This window comes from Opisthocomus hoazin, chromosome 9 (assembly GCF_030867145.1).
Source record: "Opisthocomus hoazin isolate bOpiHoa1 chromosome 9, bOpiHoa1.hap1, whole genome shotgun sequence".
Classification (NCBI taxonomy): domain Eukaryota; kingdom Metazoa; phylum Chordata; class Aves; order Opisthocomiformes; family Opisthocomidae; genus Opisthocomus; species Opisthocomus hoazin.
This window is the reverse complement of record NC_134422.1, coordinates 7285199-7303832: the sequence shown is the minus strand read 5'-3', so window position 1 is coordinate 7303832 and position 18634 is coordinate 7285199. Positions and strand designations below refer to the sequence as shown.

General features: G+C 43.7%; 1 protein-coding gene across 1 annotated transcript in view; it reads left to right on the top strand.

The window, feature by feature from the left end:
- The window catches only part of THSD7B (thrombospondin type 1 domain containing 7B), a 349180-nt gene that overhangs the window by 311195 nt on the left and 19351 nt on the right, over positions 1–18634 (top strand). The window contains exons 17-21 of the mRNA XM_075430128.1: positions 2046–2179; positions 2915–3068; positions 13102–13243; positions 14667–14782; positions 15800–15917. Coding sequence (XP_075286243.1) covers positions 2046–2179; positions 2915–3068; positions 13102–13243; positions 14667–14782; positions 15800–15917 — 664 coding nt within the window. The remainder of the gene's footprint in view (positions 1–2045; positions 2180–2914; positions 3069–13101; positions 13244–14666; positions 14783–15799; positions 15918–18634) is intronic.

Genomic DNA, 18634 nt, shown 5'->3' with positions numbered 1-18634 from the left:
CCGGTGTGGAGCAGGGAAAGTCATAAATACTCCCTGCCTCGGCATCCATCTCCCGGCTGTCCTCGGGCTCCCCGCTGCCGGGGGCTGAGCGCGGGTCCCGCTCCGCTGGCACTTCCTCTCTTCACTAATGTACACCCATTAACGCTAATGAGCATGGCTGCACAGCTAATTAGGGGCACTCCTGTCACCACTTGCTCAGCCTGGGAAGCTCAGCCTCCATATGCACTGTGTATAGTACATAGCTACCCAGCTATCCTCTGGTTAGGCCAACAGCACCGCCTCGGCGTGTGGAAATCCTCGGCCCCCACCGAGTGACCGAGGTGCGCTGTGACCTTCCACCGAGCTTGGCCGAGCCCAGGAAAGCTGGGGATGTGGCACGCCGCTCCCGGGAGGCTGTGGGTCAGCCCGCTGGCGTGTGCGGGAAGGTTGTGGTACCCAGCGTCGTGGCGGGGCGTGATTCATCCCCAACGTAGCAGTCCTGCTAAATTTTGCACGTTCTCCCGTGTTATTTGTGCCCAGATTGTGAAAAGGGATTTATGCTGGAGAATATGTAGGAAAAATTGTGCTGATGGTATGACTGCCTTTGCCCGCTTCGTTCCCCTCGCTCTGCCCTTTCCCTGCGTGAGACGTGGTGCTCTGACTAGCTCATGCCGTGCTTGCCCCCACCAGTCCCGACTTCTGTTGCCCTCTCTCCTTTCTTATCTCCTTTGGCAGGGGAGTTGGACTAGATGACCCACAGACGTCCCTTCCAACCCCTACCATTCTGTGATTCTGTGATTCACCTGTTTTGCACTTTTGAGCCTGTCTTACTCTCTCCTCTCTGCAAAACCTATGCACAGTGTTTACAAGGACCTGCAGTTAAAATTGGTTGCTGACATTTGCTGTTCCTGAGGGGTTTTCTTTAGCAAGTTATCTGACTTTCATTTGGTGTGGAGCTATTTTTCTGATGGGACACCAGTTTTGTCTTCTGACTGGTATCTCAATCTCTGTGCCCCCCCCTCCAAAATGTTGCAAATAAGGTTTCTTTATTGTTTTGACCACAACGTCTGCTATTTTAAAATGAAGCTGTAAACTGTTAAGCCTGTGGTTGAATTTGGGAGGGCTGGGAGGAAGGCTGTTGATTTAGTTATTTTAATGGTGAGATCCGAACGGCTCCACAGCAGCAAGGCCAAAGAAGTTTTGGTGCGTGGAAGAAGAAATTTTAGGTGCACTGTGTTTTCTCAGGGCAGTGCACTGTGCTTCATACAAAGCAACAGAGAACGCTGTGTCTTTAAATCAGCTTCTGCAGACAAACTGGCTTTAAAATAAATAACTTTTGTTCGTCACTGTAACAGAACTGTTGATGCATTAACTTGTTTAAATCTAAAAATCTATTAAAGTACCGTATCTCAGTGTGCTGCTTTTAACAGCCTGAATATTCAGCACCTTTTAAAAATGTTTCTCAAGCCTTTGGCTCTGTTTTTCTCTCTACACAGATACCATAGTTCAGGTGAATACATGATGCTGTTTGATTAGGAGATGCGTTAGAGATAAGTCACTTGCAGGGGAAAAAAGCATTTATAGCTTTTATGTATAAAAATGAAATTTATAGGATGCATGAAATGTCATTCTTTTACAGTAAATGACTTACAAGAATATGTTAGAAGCAAAGGTAAATGAGTGCTGATTTTAAGTTTGCACCTTCTGAAACGCAAAAGGATGCAGTACATGCGGTCCTGGTGAATGATGTGTGATAGATTATAGCGAGAGCAGCCTGAGCAAATGAAATTGTAATGGGGTTCCTCTTCTGGCTGCAGGAAAGAGCTGTTAGTTATCTTCCTTCCTAAGATGCTGCATGCATACTGGTGTTTATTATATACTTAAACATCTCTTGGCAAGTCAATAATGAATAAATGAACTTAAAAGCCGTTACAACACTCTTAGCATAAGGAGCGTGAGGCAGGGCGTTTTTCAGCGTCCTCTTTCCTGGGTTTGGCTGAGGCATTTCGGCAGAGATGCTGACCTGGGTAGTTCAAGTGAACAGTTTTGATTCTTTCTCCTGGCAGGTGCACGAGGCAGTCCCATGCTACGCCGAGTGCAATCAGTATGCTTGGGTAGTAGAACCGTGGTCTCCGTGCAAAATCAACAGCGAACAAAATTCCCTCCACTGTGGAGAAGGAATACAAACGAGGAAAGTCAGGTGCGTGAAGACAAAAGCCCAGGTACTCCAGGTGAAAAAAATCTGATACATACTTGTATAAAGCTGAAATGTCTGGCCGTCTGACAGTAAGTACGTTACTGAGTCCAGTGTATTGCAAACGAGAAGAAACATGCATTTATGTGCAATGGTTTACAGGAAAAGCATCTGGGAGATGCAGCCTTGTGTTATGATCAAGATCTTTCAGGAAGAAGGCATGGTGTTTAAATTCGAATTCTTCAACCTAAATGCCATATATGCATAAAGCCCCCTGAGGTGCAGTATTCTGACTTGCTAACGTTCTCCCCGAGTAATGGCACTGCACGCACCGGAGTGGCGTTCATTATTAGCAAGTATTCGTTCCCCAGGCACGGGGAGATGCTGAGCTATTTCCAAATGTTTGGATGTTACTAGCAGGAGCACAAAGGTTTGTTCTTGCTTGTTGTCATTTTCTGTGCGCTCGTCTGTCAGCCGATCAAAGTTAAAATCTCTCTGTATGAAGTTTGAAATGTTTATTTAACGTAGCTATTGAAATCTGTGTGTAACAGAAGCGTGTCGTGCATGTAGCTGGTTTTGATTTGCATTAAGATGATGAATTCTACGTTTTGACCAGCCATGCTGCACATAGCTGTTGTGTTACGTGTAGTGTCCTGTATGGGGTCAAGCAGACCTGTTGATATCCATCACTTCTGTAGTGCCCTGGTGATCCTCTAATGAAAATGTCTGTTTTCTGTGTAGGTGTGTGAGCACTGCTGAGGACCACGGAGGGGAGACTGTGCCCAGCGCACTGTGTAATCAGGCTGAAATCCCTGATGTAACGCAGAAGTGTAGCTTGTACTGTCCCAGTGAGTGTGCAGTGTCTGACTGGGGACAGTGGAGCAAATGTCCGCAGGTAGGCTCTCCTGCTGGTGTTTCTGTCGCGATGTTCCTCACGCGTTGGTCTTCTCTGTCCTTCAGCCATTTCATGAGATCATTATTTTCTAACAAAGTAAATTATTTTCTGAGGGAAGCCAGGCTCAATGGATCCTGCCAGCATGGTTGAGTCTGAAGACTTTTTTATTTCTATAGAGCCTGAGCTGTAGAAAATTAGCTAGTAAAACACAGAGTTACTACTGTGACACTTGATTCCACTCATCCTTCCGCTTGGTCTATGGGAGAGGACCCACACAATACAGCGGGTGAAGGGACCAGGATTGTAGCTGCAGTAAGGGCTGGCTGTGTTAGGAAATATTTGCAGGGGAGAGGTCTGCGAGCAATGCACGACTGCCATAAGAAGCTGCCGATAAACCGTGGTGGTGACACTGCTTCGGACAGGTCTTAGGCTGAGGGAATGACAGCTCTCCCTTCTTGACAGACGCCATTTCTGTCCAGCGTCTCCTCCTCCTCAAAACCTCGAGGGGAGATTTGAGGGAACAGCAACGGAAGGGCATGGCAGCAAGATGCCTGAACAACTTGGTCATGTCACAAAATGCTTAAAACTTTGTGAATTATGCAGGCATTCAAGCCACCACCAAGTGATCTGTTTTCCTACGTATGCAAGATGGAAAGAAGCTGCAAATTCTGCCTTGTGAAAACTCGCTGGCCTCAAAGCATGCAATTTCCAACCCATTGTTTCTCTCTGATCGGTGTTGAAATTGGTACCGGGTTTAATCTCAGGGGTTTTGTAATAGACTTGCTTGATGTATTTAAGTGACAAACATATATTCATTGCCCCCGTGTTAACAGGGCCATTATCAAAAGTCTGAGTGGTTATTGGACAGGTATTCATACTACTGCTGACACAGGTAATTTCCTCCCATAATATTTTGTGTAGCATATCAATATACTCAGTGAGAACATGTCAAATAAAATCTTGTGTTTCATTTCCTGCATTCGCCGCCTCCTGAGCAGCGGTAGCTTTGATGAAGTATAACAGTCCTGCAACCGATACAGAAGCTTGGATACCTTTCGAAGTCCCACTGTGGTTGGGCTGTTTCTTTGCCATTGACCTTTTTTTTTTTTTAAGAGATGGATTTTCTTCATTTTAGCACGCAGTAAACTAATGCAGAGATCCTCAAGGCGTTTGGGTATTTTCTGGTGCTTTGGTGGCAGTTGGTTGGTGGCAAAGGACTGCTGGAAGCTTTAAGCACCCTAGTATACTTAAGACACCCTGAGCTTTTGCCTGAAGACTCCTCTTTGGCAGTGGCAAAGCCTCTGTAGCCCACAGAAGCAGGAAAGGGGGGGCCAGAGCTCGTGGGCTGCACTCCATCAGGCAGCGAAGCTCTTGGCAGTCGCAGGGCCGAGTGGCACAATCCCTGTGTCTCCTTGTACATCCTTTTGCCACAAAAGATGTTAATTCATAAATGTGAGGGCATCTGCATGCCAATGCAATTAACTGAACAATATGTTTTCACAAGCTGTTCTGCAACGCCTTGTTGTGAAACTGAGATGACTGTGTGTGGATGGAGCATGTGTTTAAATAGTTCTGTCCAGATAGGAGGCAATAAACAGCTTGAAGTTTTATGGACAGATAAACCCCTCCCTTTGAAGAGTTTACAGCAGCGCTGTCTCCCGTTTATAGCTTCTCAGGCTATCTGTGTTCCTTTGGTTTGGAGAAAGGACTGCACAGCACCATCCCTGCCAGGCTGCACACGCTTAGCATCTCCAAGGCAAGTGCTGGGCTTGCTCTAAGTGCAGGATGGCTGTACCATGACGGGGGTTATCTTCAGTCTGAGGGAGGTGGTACCGGTGTGATAGTGTAGGGATTGAGGGAAACGTGGTGGCCAGGACTGAGACATTGCCAGCACCAGGGTAATTAACACAACCCTCCATCTCCTGAGTTGCTGCTAGGAAAGGTGGTCACTGAGAATGGCCACAAGCTGGTGGACATGGTCAATGGAGTTACAAAGGCAACGGAGCGTAGGGACGATCCTGTTTCCTCTTTAAGGGAAGAGCTACATGTCGTCAGTTGAGTAGCTCCACTGGTTGCAAGTGAGTGGTTGGGTCTGGACCTTGCTTGGAGACCCTACATGTAGACACCCAAATATAGGAGTCTGCACTTGGAGCTGAATCTCTTGTTAAGTCTTTTGGTCAGACTGTTGTGCTTCCAGCCTGCTTGAATTGTCTTCCCACGGAGCCCAAAAAATGTATCAGTAAGTTTGCGTGTGTAGAACCTCTGGCTCATTAGGACTGTCTATTTAACTGTGTTTGGGGGAATTTTGCTCAACAGCTGCTATACTCATGCATGGTTTCTGATTCGTGCCAAACTGGAAGTAAATGCCTGTCTTCCGAGGGTGTATAAAGTGCTTTTTGAATATTCACTGAAAATCCGTTTTCTATGTATGGCTCCTTTCTCTCCCCCAAGTAATCCGAAAAATTTGAAGGATCACATTGAATTGAAATGAAAAAGCAAAACCGTACATCCTGGCTGCTCTTTTTCAAGCACATTTACATTTCATACCAAAATAGTTGGCACTCTTTTAGTCATAGCACTCTTGTGAGGCAGCTGCTGAAGAGCATTCTGGGAGATCTTCCTGTATCTCTGGTCATGTTTGGCTTTTTGGAGATAAAGAGGATTTGTGAAACTTGAAAAATTCTAGTTTGTAAGAAATGAGCAACCACAATTTCAGCCTCGTCTTTGCCTGAGTAGCTCTGTGAGTTGGGTTACTTTCAGATACCTCAGATTTTGGTCAGGTGAGAATTCTTTTCCAGTCGCTTTTGTGTTCTGCTCATATTTTATAGTGTTGATAATAAATTTATCCTGATAGTGGAATAACTAACTCTTATCAGCTGAATATAAAAAGGCCTTTTAGATTATCCGGTTTACCTCTTGTCAATATGTCATTGTACTCTGGATACTTTCTAGGGTATTACTTGGTTTGATCTTGTAGCGATACTCTTCCCATGTGACTTCCACTTTCAGGATAGTAAATGATCTTGAATCATGTTGAAATCAATGAATCATAAAGGTGGCAACTGCTTTGTCAGTAGGAAGTACTTTCTTCAGTACTTCTTTCTGCTATAACATTGTATTTGTTCTACCTTTTTTGGCTGCTTTGCCCTTTTGCTTTTGAGCAGTTGTATTTCTAGGGTGATCTTTTGTAATTTCAGATGCTCCCACAATTCTTTTATGTGTATTTTCCAACTGGATTGCCATTTCTGCATCTTGATTATAGTGCTATTTAACACTGCTACACAAAGCTAAATTTGAATATTTCCTCTAACGCCACTGTGCCGTGACCCAGAAATGCAGCTGTCTGAAATGTAATACTTCGAGGTTACTTCTGAGGTTTTGTCTGTCTACTGTATTCAAGAAATTCGTAATTACCGATTTAAAGCTTCCCTATTATTCTCATATTCTCTATTGTAAGAGGTAAATTCAGAATGGTTTTCCCTCTGATTGAAGGCTGTTTTTTGGCTCATAAAGTTTTCTTCTGTATCACTAAGTAACATCCATGTAACTTAAATATCAAGGCTTTAAAGCCATTTAAAATAACAGTTTGAAGCTTGCTAGTCAGGAAAAAAAAATGTCATGAGCAAATTAGATTGGCTTGCATTTTGCTTCAGAGATTTCGTATTCGTTCCAGCTACAATAGCGTGTTCAGTCAGACATCATCACTTGATTGCTCAAAGACCCTGCTAAACAGTCTGGAAACTGAAATCCTATCGGCTCTGTTACATATTCAGTGATCGAATAGCACACACTACCTGCGGTGTCTCGACTTTGTATTCATCTGACTTGGAAATGTAATTAATTGACTTCAATTGAATTCATCAAAGCATTCTTAAAAAGAGTTAATATGTGAGTTGTGCTACAAGTCCCTGAAATAATTACCTCGAGTTTATTTTGTTAGCTCTCTTGCTGCCATGTGGGTAGCTGTTGCAGCCCACGTAGCCGATCGGAGTGCCCTCCTTGTTTGCCTCAGCTGTTGGCATTTCCAGCAGCTAATTCTAAGAGGTCTGAAATTAGTTAATTATAGGAGGTTGCATGTCTAGTGGGTGAGAACAGCTGTCTCTGTTTCAGTGAGCATTTTCCTCATGGATCGGCAGCGATGCACAGTGCTCAGGACTTGTGACAGTTGAGTAGTTATTCTCTCGAATCTGGGGGGTGACAGTGGTGTAGTATTGTAAAAACTGGTCCTATTAACAGTGGCACCCTGCAATACAGCCGACTCTCAGGTTTTGCAGTGACTTTCATCTTAGATGTGAGTCCTAGTCGTTGTAGTTTGGCAATGCTTTCCCTCCTGAGCCAAGTGGAAGAGAAGTTGCGGACTTGTGTAGACGCTGGGACTCACTGAAGTCTTCATCACAACTAGTACCGTTATACGTAGGTTTGGCAGAGGACCTGCAGTATGGAGGCTGGATTGAAGAATGAAGCTTGCACAGAGATGTATTTCTAGCCCTAGAGAGAATTTATTCAGGTCAAGCGTGAGAATTATGCTGGTCCAAGGCTTTTCTGCAAGAACATCCACTTCTCCTTATGCATAGCTGGGACTTGATTTTTTTTTTATCAGAAAGTTAGTAACTGCTGTATTTTTTTTAGAACCATTGGTTTATTTTTACTCATCTTTATTAACAATCATTTTTTTAAAAAGCATTGTTTATATATGGAGGCAGATGAGGTTTCAGAACCTAGATGCATCTCAAAAAGAAATTTAATGCAAATGCATTTTCATTTCAAAAGACTGCTCATGTTATTGTAAATGGCTTGTTAAATTGTTACAAAACATCCACATCGGCGTGAACAATATAACGGTTCATTTGCACTGTTAAAAATAGTCAAATCCTGTTGCTGCCAACGCAGTTACCTTCATTTGAGGTTGTATGTTTCCTTATGAATAGCCAGTTAAATATAATGTGGCCAGCTATTTATAGTGCAGTATGCATTATAAAAGCTGCTTGATAAATTAAACAGCTTAAAGGGCTCTCTAATGGGTAACAGCCTTTGTGCTGTACAGTTATGATGCATATGAAAGCTTAGATCAATGGACAGCTTTTAAGATCCATCACAGAGAAGGCCTAATAGCATATATTAATGAGTGATATGTTAACAGCTCTTACTCTGGAACTTAGCATTCATAACCTTGTGGTTTTATTTTATTTAATATCCTTCTCTTCCAGAACAAACTTTCTGTGCTTTGTTCTGTTCTTGACTGGAGCAAAGGCTGGGTACATCCTTTGTGTGTGTTTGTGTCTCTTACTTTTTATGTTAGCTTAAAATAGTGACAAGTGGTCGTGGTGGAAAAATGTGATTGGCTAAAAGAAATATTAAAAAATGCAGTTATTAATAGTGCAAATAATTCCTCCATAGAATCAAGACGATGGCTATTATAATTTCTGAATGGTCATATGGGAAAAACTCCACTTCATTCCTACCTGAACATTTTATGTACCTCCCAGTGCTTCAGAATATTTTGTTTCTGTAGTGGTTTATATAAGCTGGCCTACAGATCCCTAGCTCTAGCTCAACTTTCTCACACTTCATAGAAAAGGATAATGGAAATGGTGAGATTTAATACAATAAAATAGGCTGAAACAGTATAGTTGCACACGTAAAGAAACATACTGTGTCTGTGTATGAAGTCCTATTGCTGTAGGCTATTAATGGGTGACCTGAGCTAGGTCTTCGTTACTATTTCCATCCAGAAATTAATTCCATTCCTATCACTGATACCAAAGGAAGCACATGCCTGAACTGCACACCCCATTGCTTACAGTCATCAAGAAGGAATCTGGATCAAATCCAACAAAGAACATAGGCTGTAAAACTTAACTGCCAAACTGAGCTGACACCTGACCCTGAAGGTACATGGAGTTCAGCACCTGCACGGCGTTCTGCATTGTGCTCACTTCAACCCATCACCTGGCTTTGACACTGCCTAAATCTGTCTTAATAAATCATTGCAATCTATCACCCTGCCTTCCAGTTTCTGCATAAGGAGATTTGCAGTTATGCCCAATTCTTCCCCATTGTTACATACCAAATTCTTCAACTATGGAAACTAGTTAACGGCTTTTGTAACCACAGGCATAAAAGTAAGTAGCATGACCATAAAGAGATACAAGACATACAAGTCAAACTCCCACAGCTGAATGCTTCCATTGTATGTACCAGCCTTTCTCTTATCAGTGTTGTTGGCTGCACCTTTTCCTCTTTCCGTGTGCCTCCACTGTAGAAGTGTTGGCTAATGCTGAGGACAAGCCAGTTGTGATTACCTCACAGGAGGTAATGGCTGACTTCAGGTGAAAATAAGTAAAAAAAAGCTTAATCTATGATCAGTGAAAATAGTAGTTATTAATAGAACAGCAGGAAGTAAAATAATGTCTTTGAAAGTATGGCATCCACTTAGTGGGAAGAGAGGAGTTGTAAATGAAGATACTCCCTAAAGGACTGCTCGAGCACAGTGCGTTTTATTTATTTAAATCCTCCACGACTGTAGGTTCATAGATGCTTGTGATAAGAACCTTGGTTTCCTGGCAGGGTAGAGCAGATCCAGTCTTCATCCGTGTGTCTGAATGGCACCGTCACTATCTCGTATGGAAGAGTATTTGAACAGTCAAGTTGGTTTTGTCAGTTTCTTAATTTGTGAGAATATTCAAATCAACCACTTCTGTAATCTTGCCCAAATCTTAATTAATTCTGTGGTAATTTCTTACTCTAGTTACTGAAGTAATATTTATTTCTTTTGCTGCCTTTTCTATAATATCACTGACTGCAGTTTCTGTCCTACCTCCTAAAAATGTAATTTGCCATTGATGGTGATTGGTTTTTCTCTCAGTACTTTTTAAGATCCAGATTCAGGACTAGATACTCACCATTGGTAGCAATGGCATTGGTGACAGAAGATCTTCCTCTTGCTATGCAGCTTACACACTTCTCTCCATTATTGCTCGTTAATACACTCAGCGTCTCCCCACTGGAAACAGTCCCCTTTCTTTAACTTTCACCGCTCACATCCCCTAATGACTTAGTCTGCCACGCCATTCCTCAGCCCTTGCCACGTCGTAAATATTTAATGTTTCCAGCCTGGGATTTTGGAGGGGTCCTGCAGGAGCTGTGCACCCAAGCCTGGTGAGATTCCCGGGTAGCTGGGTACTCAGCTCTCTCTTGCTCCTTTGAAAATTCCAGCTTTCATCTTTTTCTTTGAAAGTCAGTCCCTCCTGCTGCTTATTCAGTTCCATATATATTTGGCTCAATTTTTTACGTAGTTAACTTGAAAGAGTAAGGCCAGAAAATCAATTACAAAACTAAATTGACTTCTCAATTGACGTAAAGAGAAATTCAACAAATAATATTACAGGATATTAGTTACAGTTTGCCGACTTTGAATTTTTGCATGTTTCCTGTGTACTCGGCTTGATTAAATGAAGACTTTTCCTACAGAGATTCTTTATTTTTCAAAACTGGTAAAAGTGGCAAGCTTATCGCATCAGCTCTGGCTGCTGAACGGCGTGCCTCATCGGCGCAGTGAGAATGCCGGAGCCTCAGAGCTGCGGTAAACCTGGTCGTTCCTTTGGAGCCTGGCAAACACCAGACAGGCTTTGACTTGTTGGGGTCACGCCTGTGAAACTGGTCTGCTACCCGCCAGGAGGACATCAGGGACAGAGACCGGTCCTGCTCGCCAAGGAAAGCTGGGTGGCTGTGGGACAGCGTGTGCGGCGCTGAGCTGCGTCCGGGCCCCGTAGCCGAGCACAGCGGGGTGCGTGCTAGACAGGGGAAAAAGTACTATTTTATTAAAAGAAGTTACTTATCTACAAATGACGCATGTTTTAAGTCTGCGGGTTCTTATTTTGAAGGGAGTAAAAGCAGGTGCTTGTGAGATGGCACAGACTGAAATTCTTTCACAGCATTCATTGATTTTTTTTTTTCCCCTTTGGTAACATAATGCAGAAAAGCGTTAATTAGGAGTAGCTACTGAGGTACATTCTCTGATTTTTTTATTTGTTTTGTTTTATTGGAAAATCATTGAAGTTATTAGTATTAGTTGTGTGGATGAAAAATCTGGTTGTGAAAAAGGCAGTAAACTATTGGTAAACACTTAGCATAGGTTTAATTTTCAGATAATTAAAAACAATTGGGTATTTTAGACAACCATGGATATTCAAATAAGATTACAATTTAAAATGAGTTGACGAGGTGTGTGTCAGCAATAAAAGCATAGTAGAATTTCCTTCACATAGTGTAAGCAGAAGGACAATAGGCCCTGACAATGTATTTTGAGACCAGACCAGATTTTTTTCGTATTTGTCCTGATACTTATTCTGTTTAGTTGTGCTGTCATCTGTGCGAGTAATCCAGTTTACAGCAGTCTGAGGTCTACGTTTCTGCTGCAGTGCCATTACATTTCTCTTTAATATTCACAATACAGGAATTATCCATACTTTCAGCAGTGCAGGGTTCAGTGTTTGCAGGCAATTAGTTGCATGATAATAAGCCTGTGGCTTTAAACTATTAGTTATTTTTTGTAATTACTCTGTTAGAAAAAACATGTTTTAAATTCCCAAACATTTATGAAATTATGTTTCTACGTGCATTGTTTTTTTTGTTTTTTTTGCTGTTCCTGGGCAATCTTTAGTCCTAATGAGAGACTGTTAGGAATTAAATAGGTCATCTTGTTCGGTAAATGGCTGTGATTACCTTTAATAGGGATTTATTTCCATGAGGTTTGCCATGACCAGTTCCACGCACCCATTCCCACTGTACTGGATTGAGGGAAAACTCTGCTGAATCTCAGCGGTTCACTTGGGGCTGCTTTTCTGTCCCAGCCTTGCAGCCAAAATGACGATTACGTACTCCCATAATCACCCTGGCTTCAGAATAAACTTATTTAGCCTTTTTTTTTGTCGATTCATTTAATGAGACAAAGCAGCAATCCTTAGTGCTCTTCATCTTGGCCTTGCCTGGTGTCACAGGCATTTGATCGTTGGTACCGCGTCTCCTTCCTCCTGAAATAGTTCCCCTCTAGATGGGACAGCTGGCGTGGGGACACCGGCAGCGGCACCGCCTTCCCCGTGGCGCAGCCAGTGCTTATGCTATAGCCCCAAATTAAGTAAACAAGGAAAAACTTAAGAAATACTTCGCAGCGCCGGGCGACATCCAAAGAGAAGCTCTCTCTGCTGAGGAGGGGTAAGCAGAAGGCTGCAGGAGGGGATTTGTGGGGATGAGCAGATGCTTTCCTCTGCACAGAGGGGATGTTTCCTGGAAGGCAGAAAGCATTTAGTCTCTATTGCTCTATCTGCAGCTGAAATGGAAAGCAAAATAGCCCCATGCCACAGTGCTAAGAGAGTGAGGATGGGGGACTGCTAAAACCAAACAATTTTCATGCTTGTGATGTACAAGCACAGATGAAAACCGGCCTCACTTGGTTCATATTCACATGAAAATATAAATAAGCAAATACTGGTTTACAGGCCATCAGATATCAGTATTTGTATCACGTACTCTGAAACATCACCCCTTCTTCTTGTCAGCATCATAACTGATATGCAATTACAGATGTCCTTCCTAGTAGTGAAAGCTTTGCTGTGACATCAGTTACTGCTTAAAAATGCCTTAATTGTGCCAGAAATCCAGTCCCATTATTCAGTACTATGACATTCTACTGCAGGTCCTGGGAAGAGGCGGAGTGCAGAGCACAGCAAAATGGCACGGTCTTTATCCCGTTGTCCCCAAGGATCCTTACAAGAAGTTATGGAAATATATAGTACAGGGGTGCCTAAAATAGCCAGATCAGGGTGGACGAAAGATGACTTTCAGTAATATTGGTTTCTTACCTTTGAACCACATTTCTTTTCCTTCATGTGCTTTTAAGCGTCTTTAGAACAGAGGTGTGATCGTGTCGTAGCTCGGTGTGGCTGTGGACGTGCATGTGACAGCCACGGGCGGTCGGTGCCCAGATGATTTATTTTCTGGGGTCTCTCGTACTGTCCCTCACTTTTGTATATAGGTGTGTGATCCGAATGTGATGCAAACCCGAACTCGACAAGTGCTGAGGTCTTCTGTCAATACAAAGCCCTGCCCTGAAATTTCACAGAAGAAGCCGTGTATTCTTAACCAAAATTGCTTCCAGTATCAGTACAATCTAACAGGTCGGTATAACTTTCCAATATACTCTTAGCAGGAAGTGACACCAGCTACAGCATATATTAAATTGATGTTCTGCTTTTCCAAATGTCTTTGCATGAAAGGTTCAGCTCCTTAAAGGCTTTCTCCAGTTATATTTTATTTGTTTGCTTGTGGTGTTGGTTAAAGCCTTGACATTAGAAGAGTTATATGTGGACATCACTGGTTTCACTAACATTAATTACATGCCTACATTTTTTTTGTCGACAGGTGAGTAGGGAAATGCACAACTTTTAATTTAAGTTGTCATTGCAGGTACACTGGAAATAAAACAGGTTAAATATCTCCTTTTTGTTGGGTTATCAACAGAATTAACGACGAAATTCCAGTTAAAAGAGTATCATCTGTGTGAGTCTGGTGAAGCCAATAATACCAACAGTGGCCTAATTTGAAGGCAATATGGGTGGGCACAGGCTATGCAGAGCAAAATGCATTATTTAGGACCTCAGAAGCAATTAGATCTGTTGCAAACAAACTAACAAAAAAAGAAAAAGGAAAAAATCCTTTTGTTTTGACCAGCTTGGATAAATGAGAAAGCAGAGAGAGGAGAGGAGATCTAAGAGGAGTTTTGGGGGCTGGTGGAAAGGGAGAACAAAGCAGGAGAAGATGTTCTGTCTGAACATAAACTCAGCCTGCTTGCAGTAAAAGGCCTTGAAACACACAGGCAGCAGGACGATGCCTTTTGTATCACCACATTTCAGAAATGCAGAACATTGATGTGTTCATGTTTATCAGAGGTGGAAGACACAAAGCCATGGATTTTCTTCTCCTGTGCTTCCTAGTTGGTGGTGGTGGTGTATGGAAATCTTTGTTGTCTGTGTTATGCTTTTCTGTTCTTTTTAAATAGTGTTTTAAGGCTTATTTTAGTTTAGATGTATTCTGACCATCGTAATTTCAAACAAGGAATAGGATATAAATTTTCTTCTGCTAGACATACTGTTTTTATTTCATCAGTATTAAAGCTTAGTTTTTAAATAATGGAAAGCTTTGCCGTGGAGTCAAGAAATAGGTTAAACCAGAGGTACCCTTCAGAAACTTCCCCAGCTGCTTTATCAAAGCGAAAGTTTGCTTCGGACAATAGTGTCTTGTAGAGGCTCCAGCTGGGTTGAACTGGTGCACATTATCAGCGTGTGACGGTTTTCTGTGCTCCCTGATGTACTGGTTTTGTTAAGCGGCTATCGGAGTGCAAAGTAAGGAGTTTCTCCTCCGAGACTTGCTCGGTTTTGAGAGCAACGTTCTTTTGTGGGGGTTGTTCCTGGGTCTGGGATGCTCCGACATGTGGAAGCGCTGCGCTCGGGGAAGGTGACCCACGCATTGAGTAACAGAAGGTGGGAAGGTGGAACGACGGCCATGGCCTGCGGCACAGCACCCTTTGCTTTGTGTCCGCAGGCTGGAGTGGGTGCCAGCTGAGTGCCAACGCGGTGTGCGGGCGCGGGGAGCGGCGGCGTCTGCTGAGCTGCCAGCGCAGTGATGGGGCCACGGTCAGCACGCGGCTCTGCCAGCGGGTGAGGACGGCGCGCGTGCGGCACGGCAGCAACCGCATGTCTGTGTTGTTTATAGAAAGCCGGTGCCTTCTGATCCACACCGAGACACTGTCCATAGGTGGTGGAGGAGTTGTGTTTGTGCTGGGAGAGCAGAAGTTGGGGGTTTGGGCAAATAAAGACATCCCAAAGCTGTTAGTGAGTGGTATCACTCTTTGACTCAAACGGGAGGTTTTGGAGTTGGAGGAGCACGCATGGGGCACAGCTATAGCCCTGCACCATGGCTCCAACAAAGCTGGCCACCACAGAATGGTTTGGGTTGGAAGGGACCTTAAAGGTCACCCAGTTCCAACCCCCCTGCCATGGACAGGGACACCTTCCCCCAGACCAGGTTTCTCCAAGCCCCGTCCAACCTGGCCTTGAACCCTACCAGGGAGGGGGCAGCCACAGCTTCTCTGGACAACCTGGGCCAGGGCCTCACCACCCTCAGAGTAAAGAATTACTTCCTTATGTCTAATCTAAATCTGCCCTCTTTTAGTTTACAGCCATTCCCGCTTGTCCTATCCCTACAAGCCCTTGTGAAAAGTCCCTCTCCATCCTTCCTGTAGGCCCCTTCAGGTACTGGAAGGCTGCTCTAAGGTCTCCCCAGAACCTTCTCTTCTCCAGGCTGAACAGCCCCAACTCTCTCTGCCTTTTGTCATAGGAGAGGTCTTCCATCCCTCTGATCATTTTTGTGGCCTCCTCTGGACCTGCTCCAACAGGTCCTTGAGATTGTGCCAGGGAGATTGTGCCATGCTGGAAGTTTGGGATTGTCCTTTTAGAGTAGTACCCAAGCACTGATGGACTCGTAGACGTGAAATGCTTCAACACTGAAACTGATTTCACCAATTGCACCCTCAGGAAAACTCCCTGTAAGCAGCAACGTTGGCATCCCGCCGGCGTCGCTGCCAATTTTCGGTGTCCTGACCCAGTGCCCAGCGGCGGCGGGGTGGCCGGGGGCCTTGGGGAGCCTGACACCTGTGTTTCCTTCTCCTCCCGCAGCTCCACCTGGAGAAGCCCTTGCAGACGAGCAGCCGGTGCATGGTGGGGTGCGCGGTGGACTGCCGGCTCTCAGCGTGGTCAGCCTGGTCGCAGTGCTCCCAGACATGTGGTGCTGGCGGTGAGTCCCCCCTGTCCCCTCTCCCCCCACGCTTCAGCCTGCAGCGCAGACGGGACCCCCAGCCCAGGGGGGTCACACAGCCCCCAAGCAACAGGACTGAGCACGGGGATGGCCCCCAGCCACACCAAACCCTTCGTGGCTGGTGTCTGGGCACTCTCAAGGTCATGGGGTGTTGGGTTTTTTGAACAGAGCGGGCTGTTTTCAAAGTACTTGAAAGTTAAAAATGCAGTTTAGGAAACCAAACGGACAGATGGCTGGAGGGTTATTTGATTAATTAACTCAGACTCTCAGAATTCAGTCAGAGGAAGCACTAACCCCAGAGTCAGGAGAAGTAAGTAGAGCTAGCAAAGAGCTGAGGAGAGTTACAGGATTCTTAAAAAATGGATGAATAACTAAATACAAATCCTCTGGTGAAGTTACTTTTAGTAACATAGTTACATGCCACTGAAGAAAAAACACTGAAAACTAAATTTCATCATTTAGTATATGCCTCTCTCTCTCCATCCTGTATCCACAGGTCCCTTAATACTTGTATGACTCCAGTAACTGCAGCGAGGTTTTTTATAGCCAGTAAGGTTCACTAGCATACAAAAACTGAAAGGATGAGGACCTTTTTTTTGACTTTACATGTTTTGAAAAACCCTTTGAGTATTGACATGAGGAAATGCGTTGAAGCTTTTATTCAAAATAAGCTTGTGACATTATTTCCCAGGCTTCTGATGTGCATTAGATGTACAGCTAATGGTCTTTCAGGTTCGAGAGCCGTAATGTATATTTGAATCAAATTCACTTAAGGTCAAAAAGAAAAAAGCTCTTAACTTCCATAAAGTGACTCCTTCAGATAGATTTCTGAGATCAAAGCATGTTACAGAAAAAGCTTAATATTTGGGTTAGTGATGTTCTTTCTTTGCTGAGCTTTTAGACCTTTTGTAAAGTAGTGCTTTCTTAACAGAAATGAATAATTCATAGACAGTGTTTTAACAACAACACACTAGGAATACTATTAATTCCAAATTTTTTTTTTTCTTCAAAATCCATTTTGGAATGTTAATGCACATATAGCTGAATGGACTGAAATTATTTTTTTGAGTGTTCAATCACTTACTAAAATAAACAGAGCTACGTGTGCAAAAACAAGTTGTAACTTCTTTATGGCTTTTAGATTGCTAAGAGAGCAGCTCATCCTGTATAATGCCTGAAGGTTTTTATGTCCTGAGCTCTTACATTGCATAGTCTGCAAAGGGACGTCTGTGAGTAAAGATATGTCTCGTATTCCGCTCCTGATCCTGAAATACTTAGGTAAATCCTAAAGAGTGGTTTAAAAGCTGGTGGTTCCCAGTGCATGTAAGGAGCAACCAGTTACTTCATGTCCTAAATCAGAGCTGGGCTTCTGCAGAGGAAGACTGGAAACATCCGTGCCCTGTCGGAGCAGACCTCGGCTCTTCTGTAAGTGCTGTAGGTGCCAAACTACATGAAGGCTACTAGAACCACAGTCAAGCCCAAGCTCAGCTCAGTCTATGGGCCACCTCCTGGTCCTCAAAGATGATAACTCCGTTTTACAGCTAGCTAGAGAGCTAGCTCGTACAGTTCAGGACATGGACATGTACAATTTAAACGCTGGAGATACTGTTTTATGAACCTGCGGCAGCTAAGCAACCGGGAAAATCTTAAAAACGGTGTCATAAGGAAGCCAAGTTTTGCCCAGTCCTTCTCTGTCACTTGAATAGCTTAGTAGGGACCCAAGGGTCTTCTGAATCTCGTCCCAGAGCAGGCATGTCAATGAAGCATTTGCATTCAAGTTGCTCCGAGCGCATGGTTTATTTCCTGCAGCCCCAGTCCTGAGCTGAGTTTTGCTGCAGCAACCAAATGTGGAGCTACACTCATGGCAGACATCCATGGTGGAGGGACCTTGGCACGAATCCTGTGACTGTGGCCTTTGTGTGGTTCTAATAGCAGGAACACTGTCATTTCAGCTTCTTCACGGAGTTCCAGTTGGTTATAAGTACTACTTGATGATGGTATTAACAGAGAAGATGTTAATTATGGACTCCTCTACAGGTGGTACTTTGCAGATGAGTACAGTGAGGGATTCCTTTCCAAAGGTTCATAGGCTGCAGTACCTTTGAAATCATCATGAGTTTCTCAGAGGCATTTGTGAGAGTAGGGTGAAGCCTCAAATTCAACAGGGAAAACCAAAGCATGACGGTAAACGAGCTGTGGGAATTGGCTGTAGTAACCACTGATTCGGGTTCCCTTTGCCAAATAAGTAGTTGCCCACTATTTGATAAAGCTACAATGTAGATGCATGGTTCTCAGAAATAATTCACAGCAAATCAGTTGCAGGCATCGTTACTGCCTCCACTCACCATAATATTCTGCTTTTCTGGCTGTTCTTGGAGAGTGTGTGAAGGGCCTGCTGAAGTACCCTAAACGACTTCAAAGAGAAACATAATTTAAATATCATTCAGATCAGAATTTAGTGTTGCTGGATTTACGTTTTCATGTGTTTCTTAACTCAGGCATTGTTGCTAACATTTCTATTCCAGCAGCAGTTTGCTCTGATATATTTTAATGGATGGTACCTTTCTCTTGCTCGGGTTTTATTTTATGGAACAATGCATTTAAACGTGAAGTGGTGCTGCTGTGTATGTGGCACTGACAGCTAATATGGTTCTGGTACACAGCAGCCAAAGGCGAATATATTGATTTTTATAAAT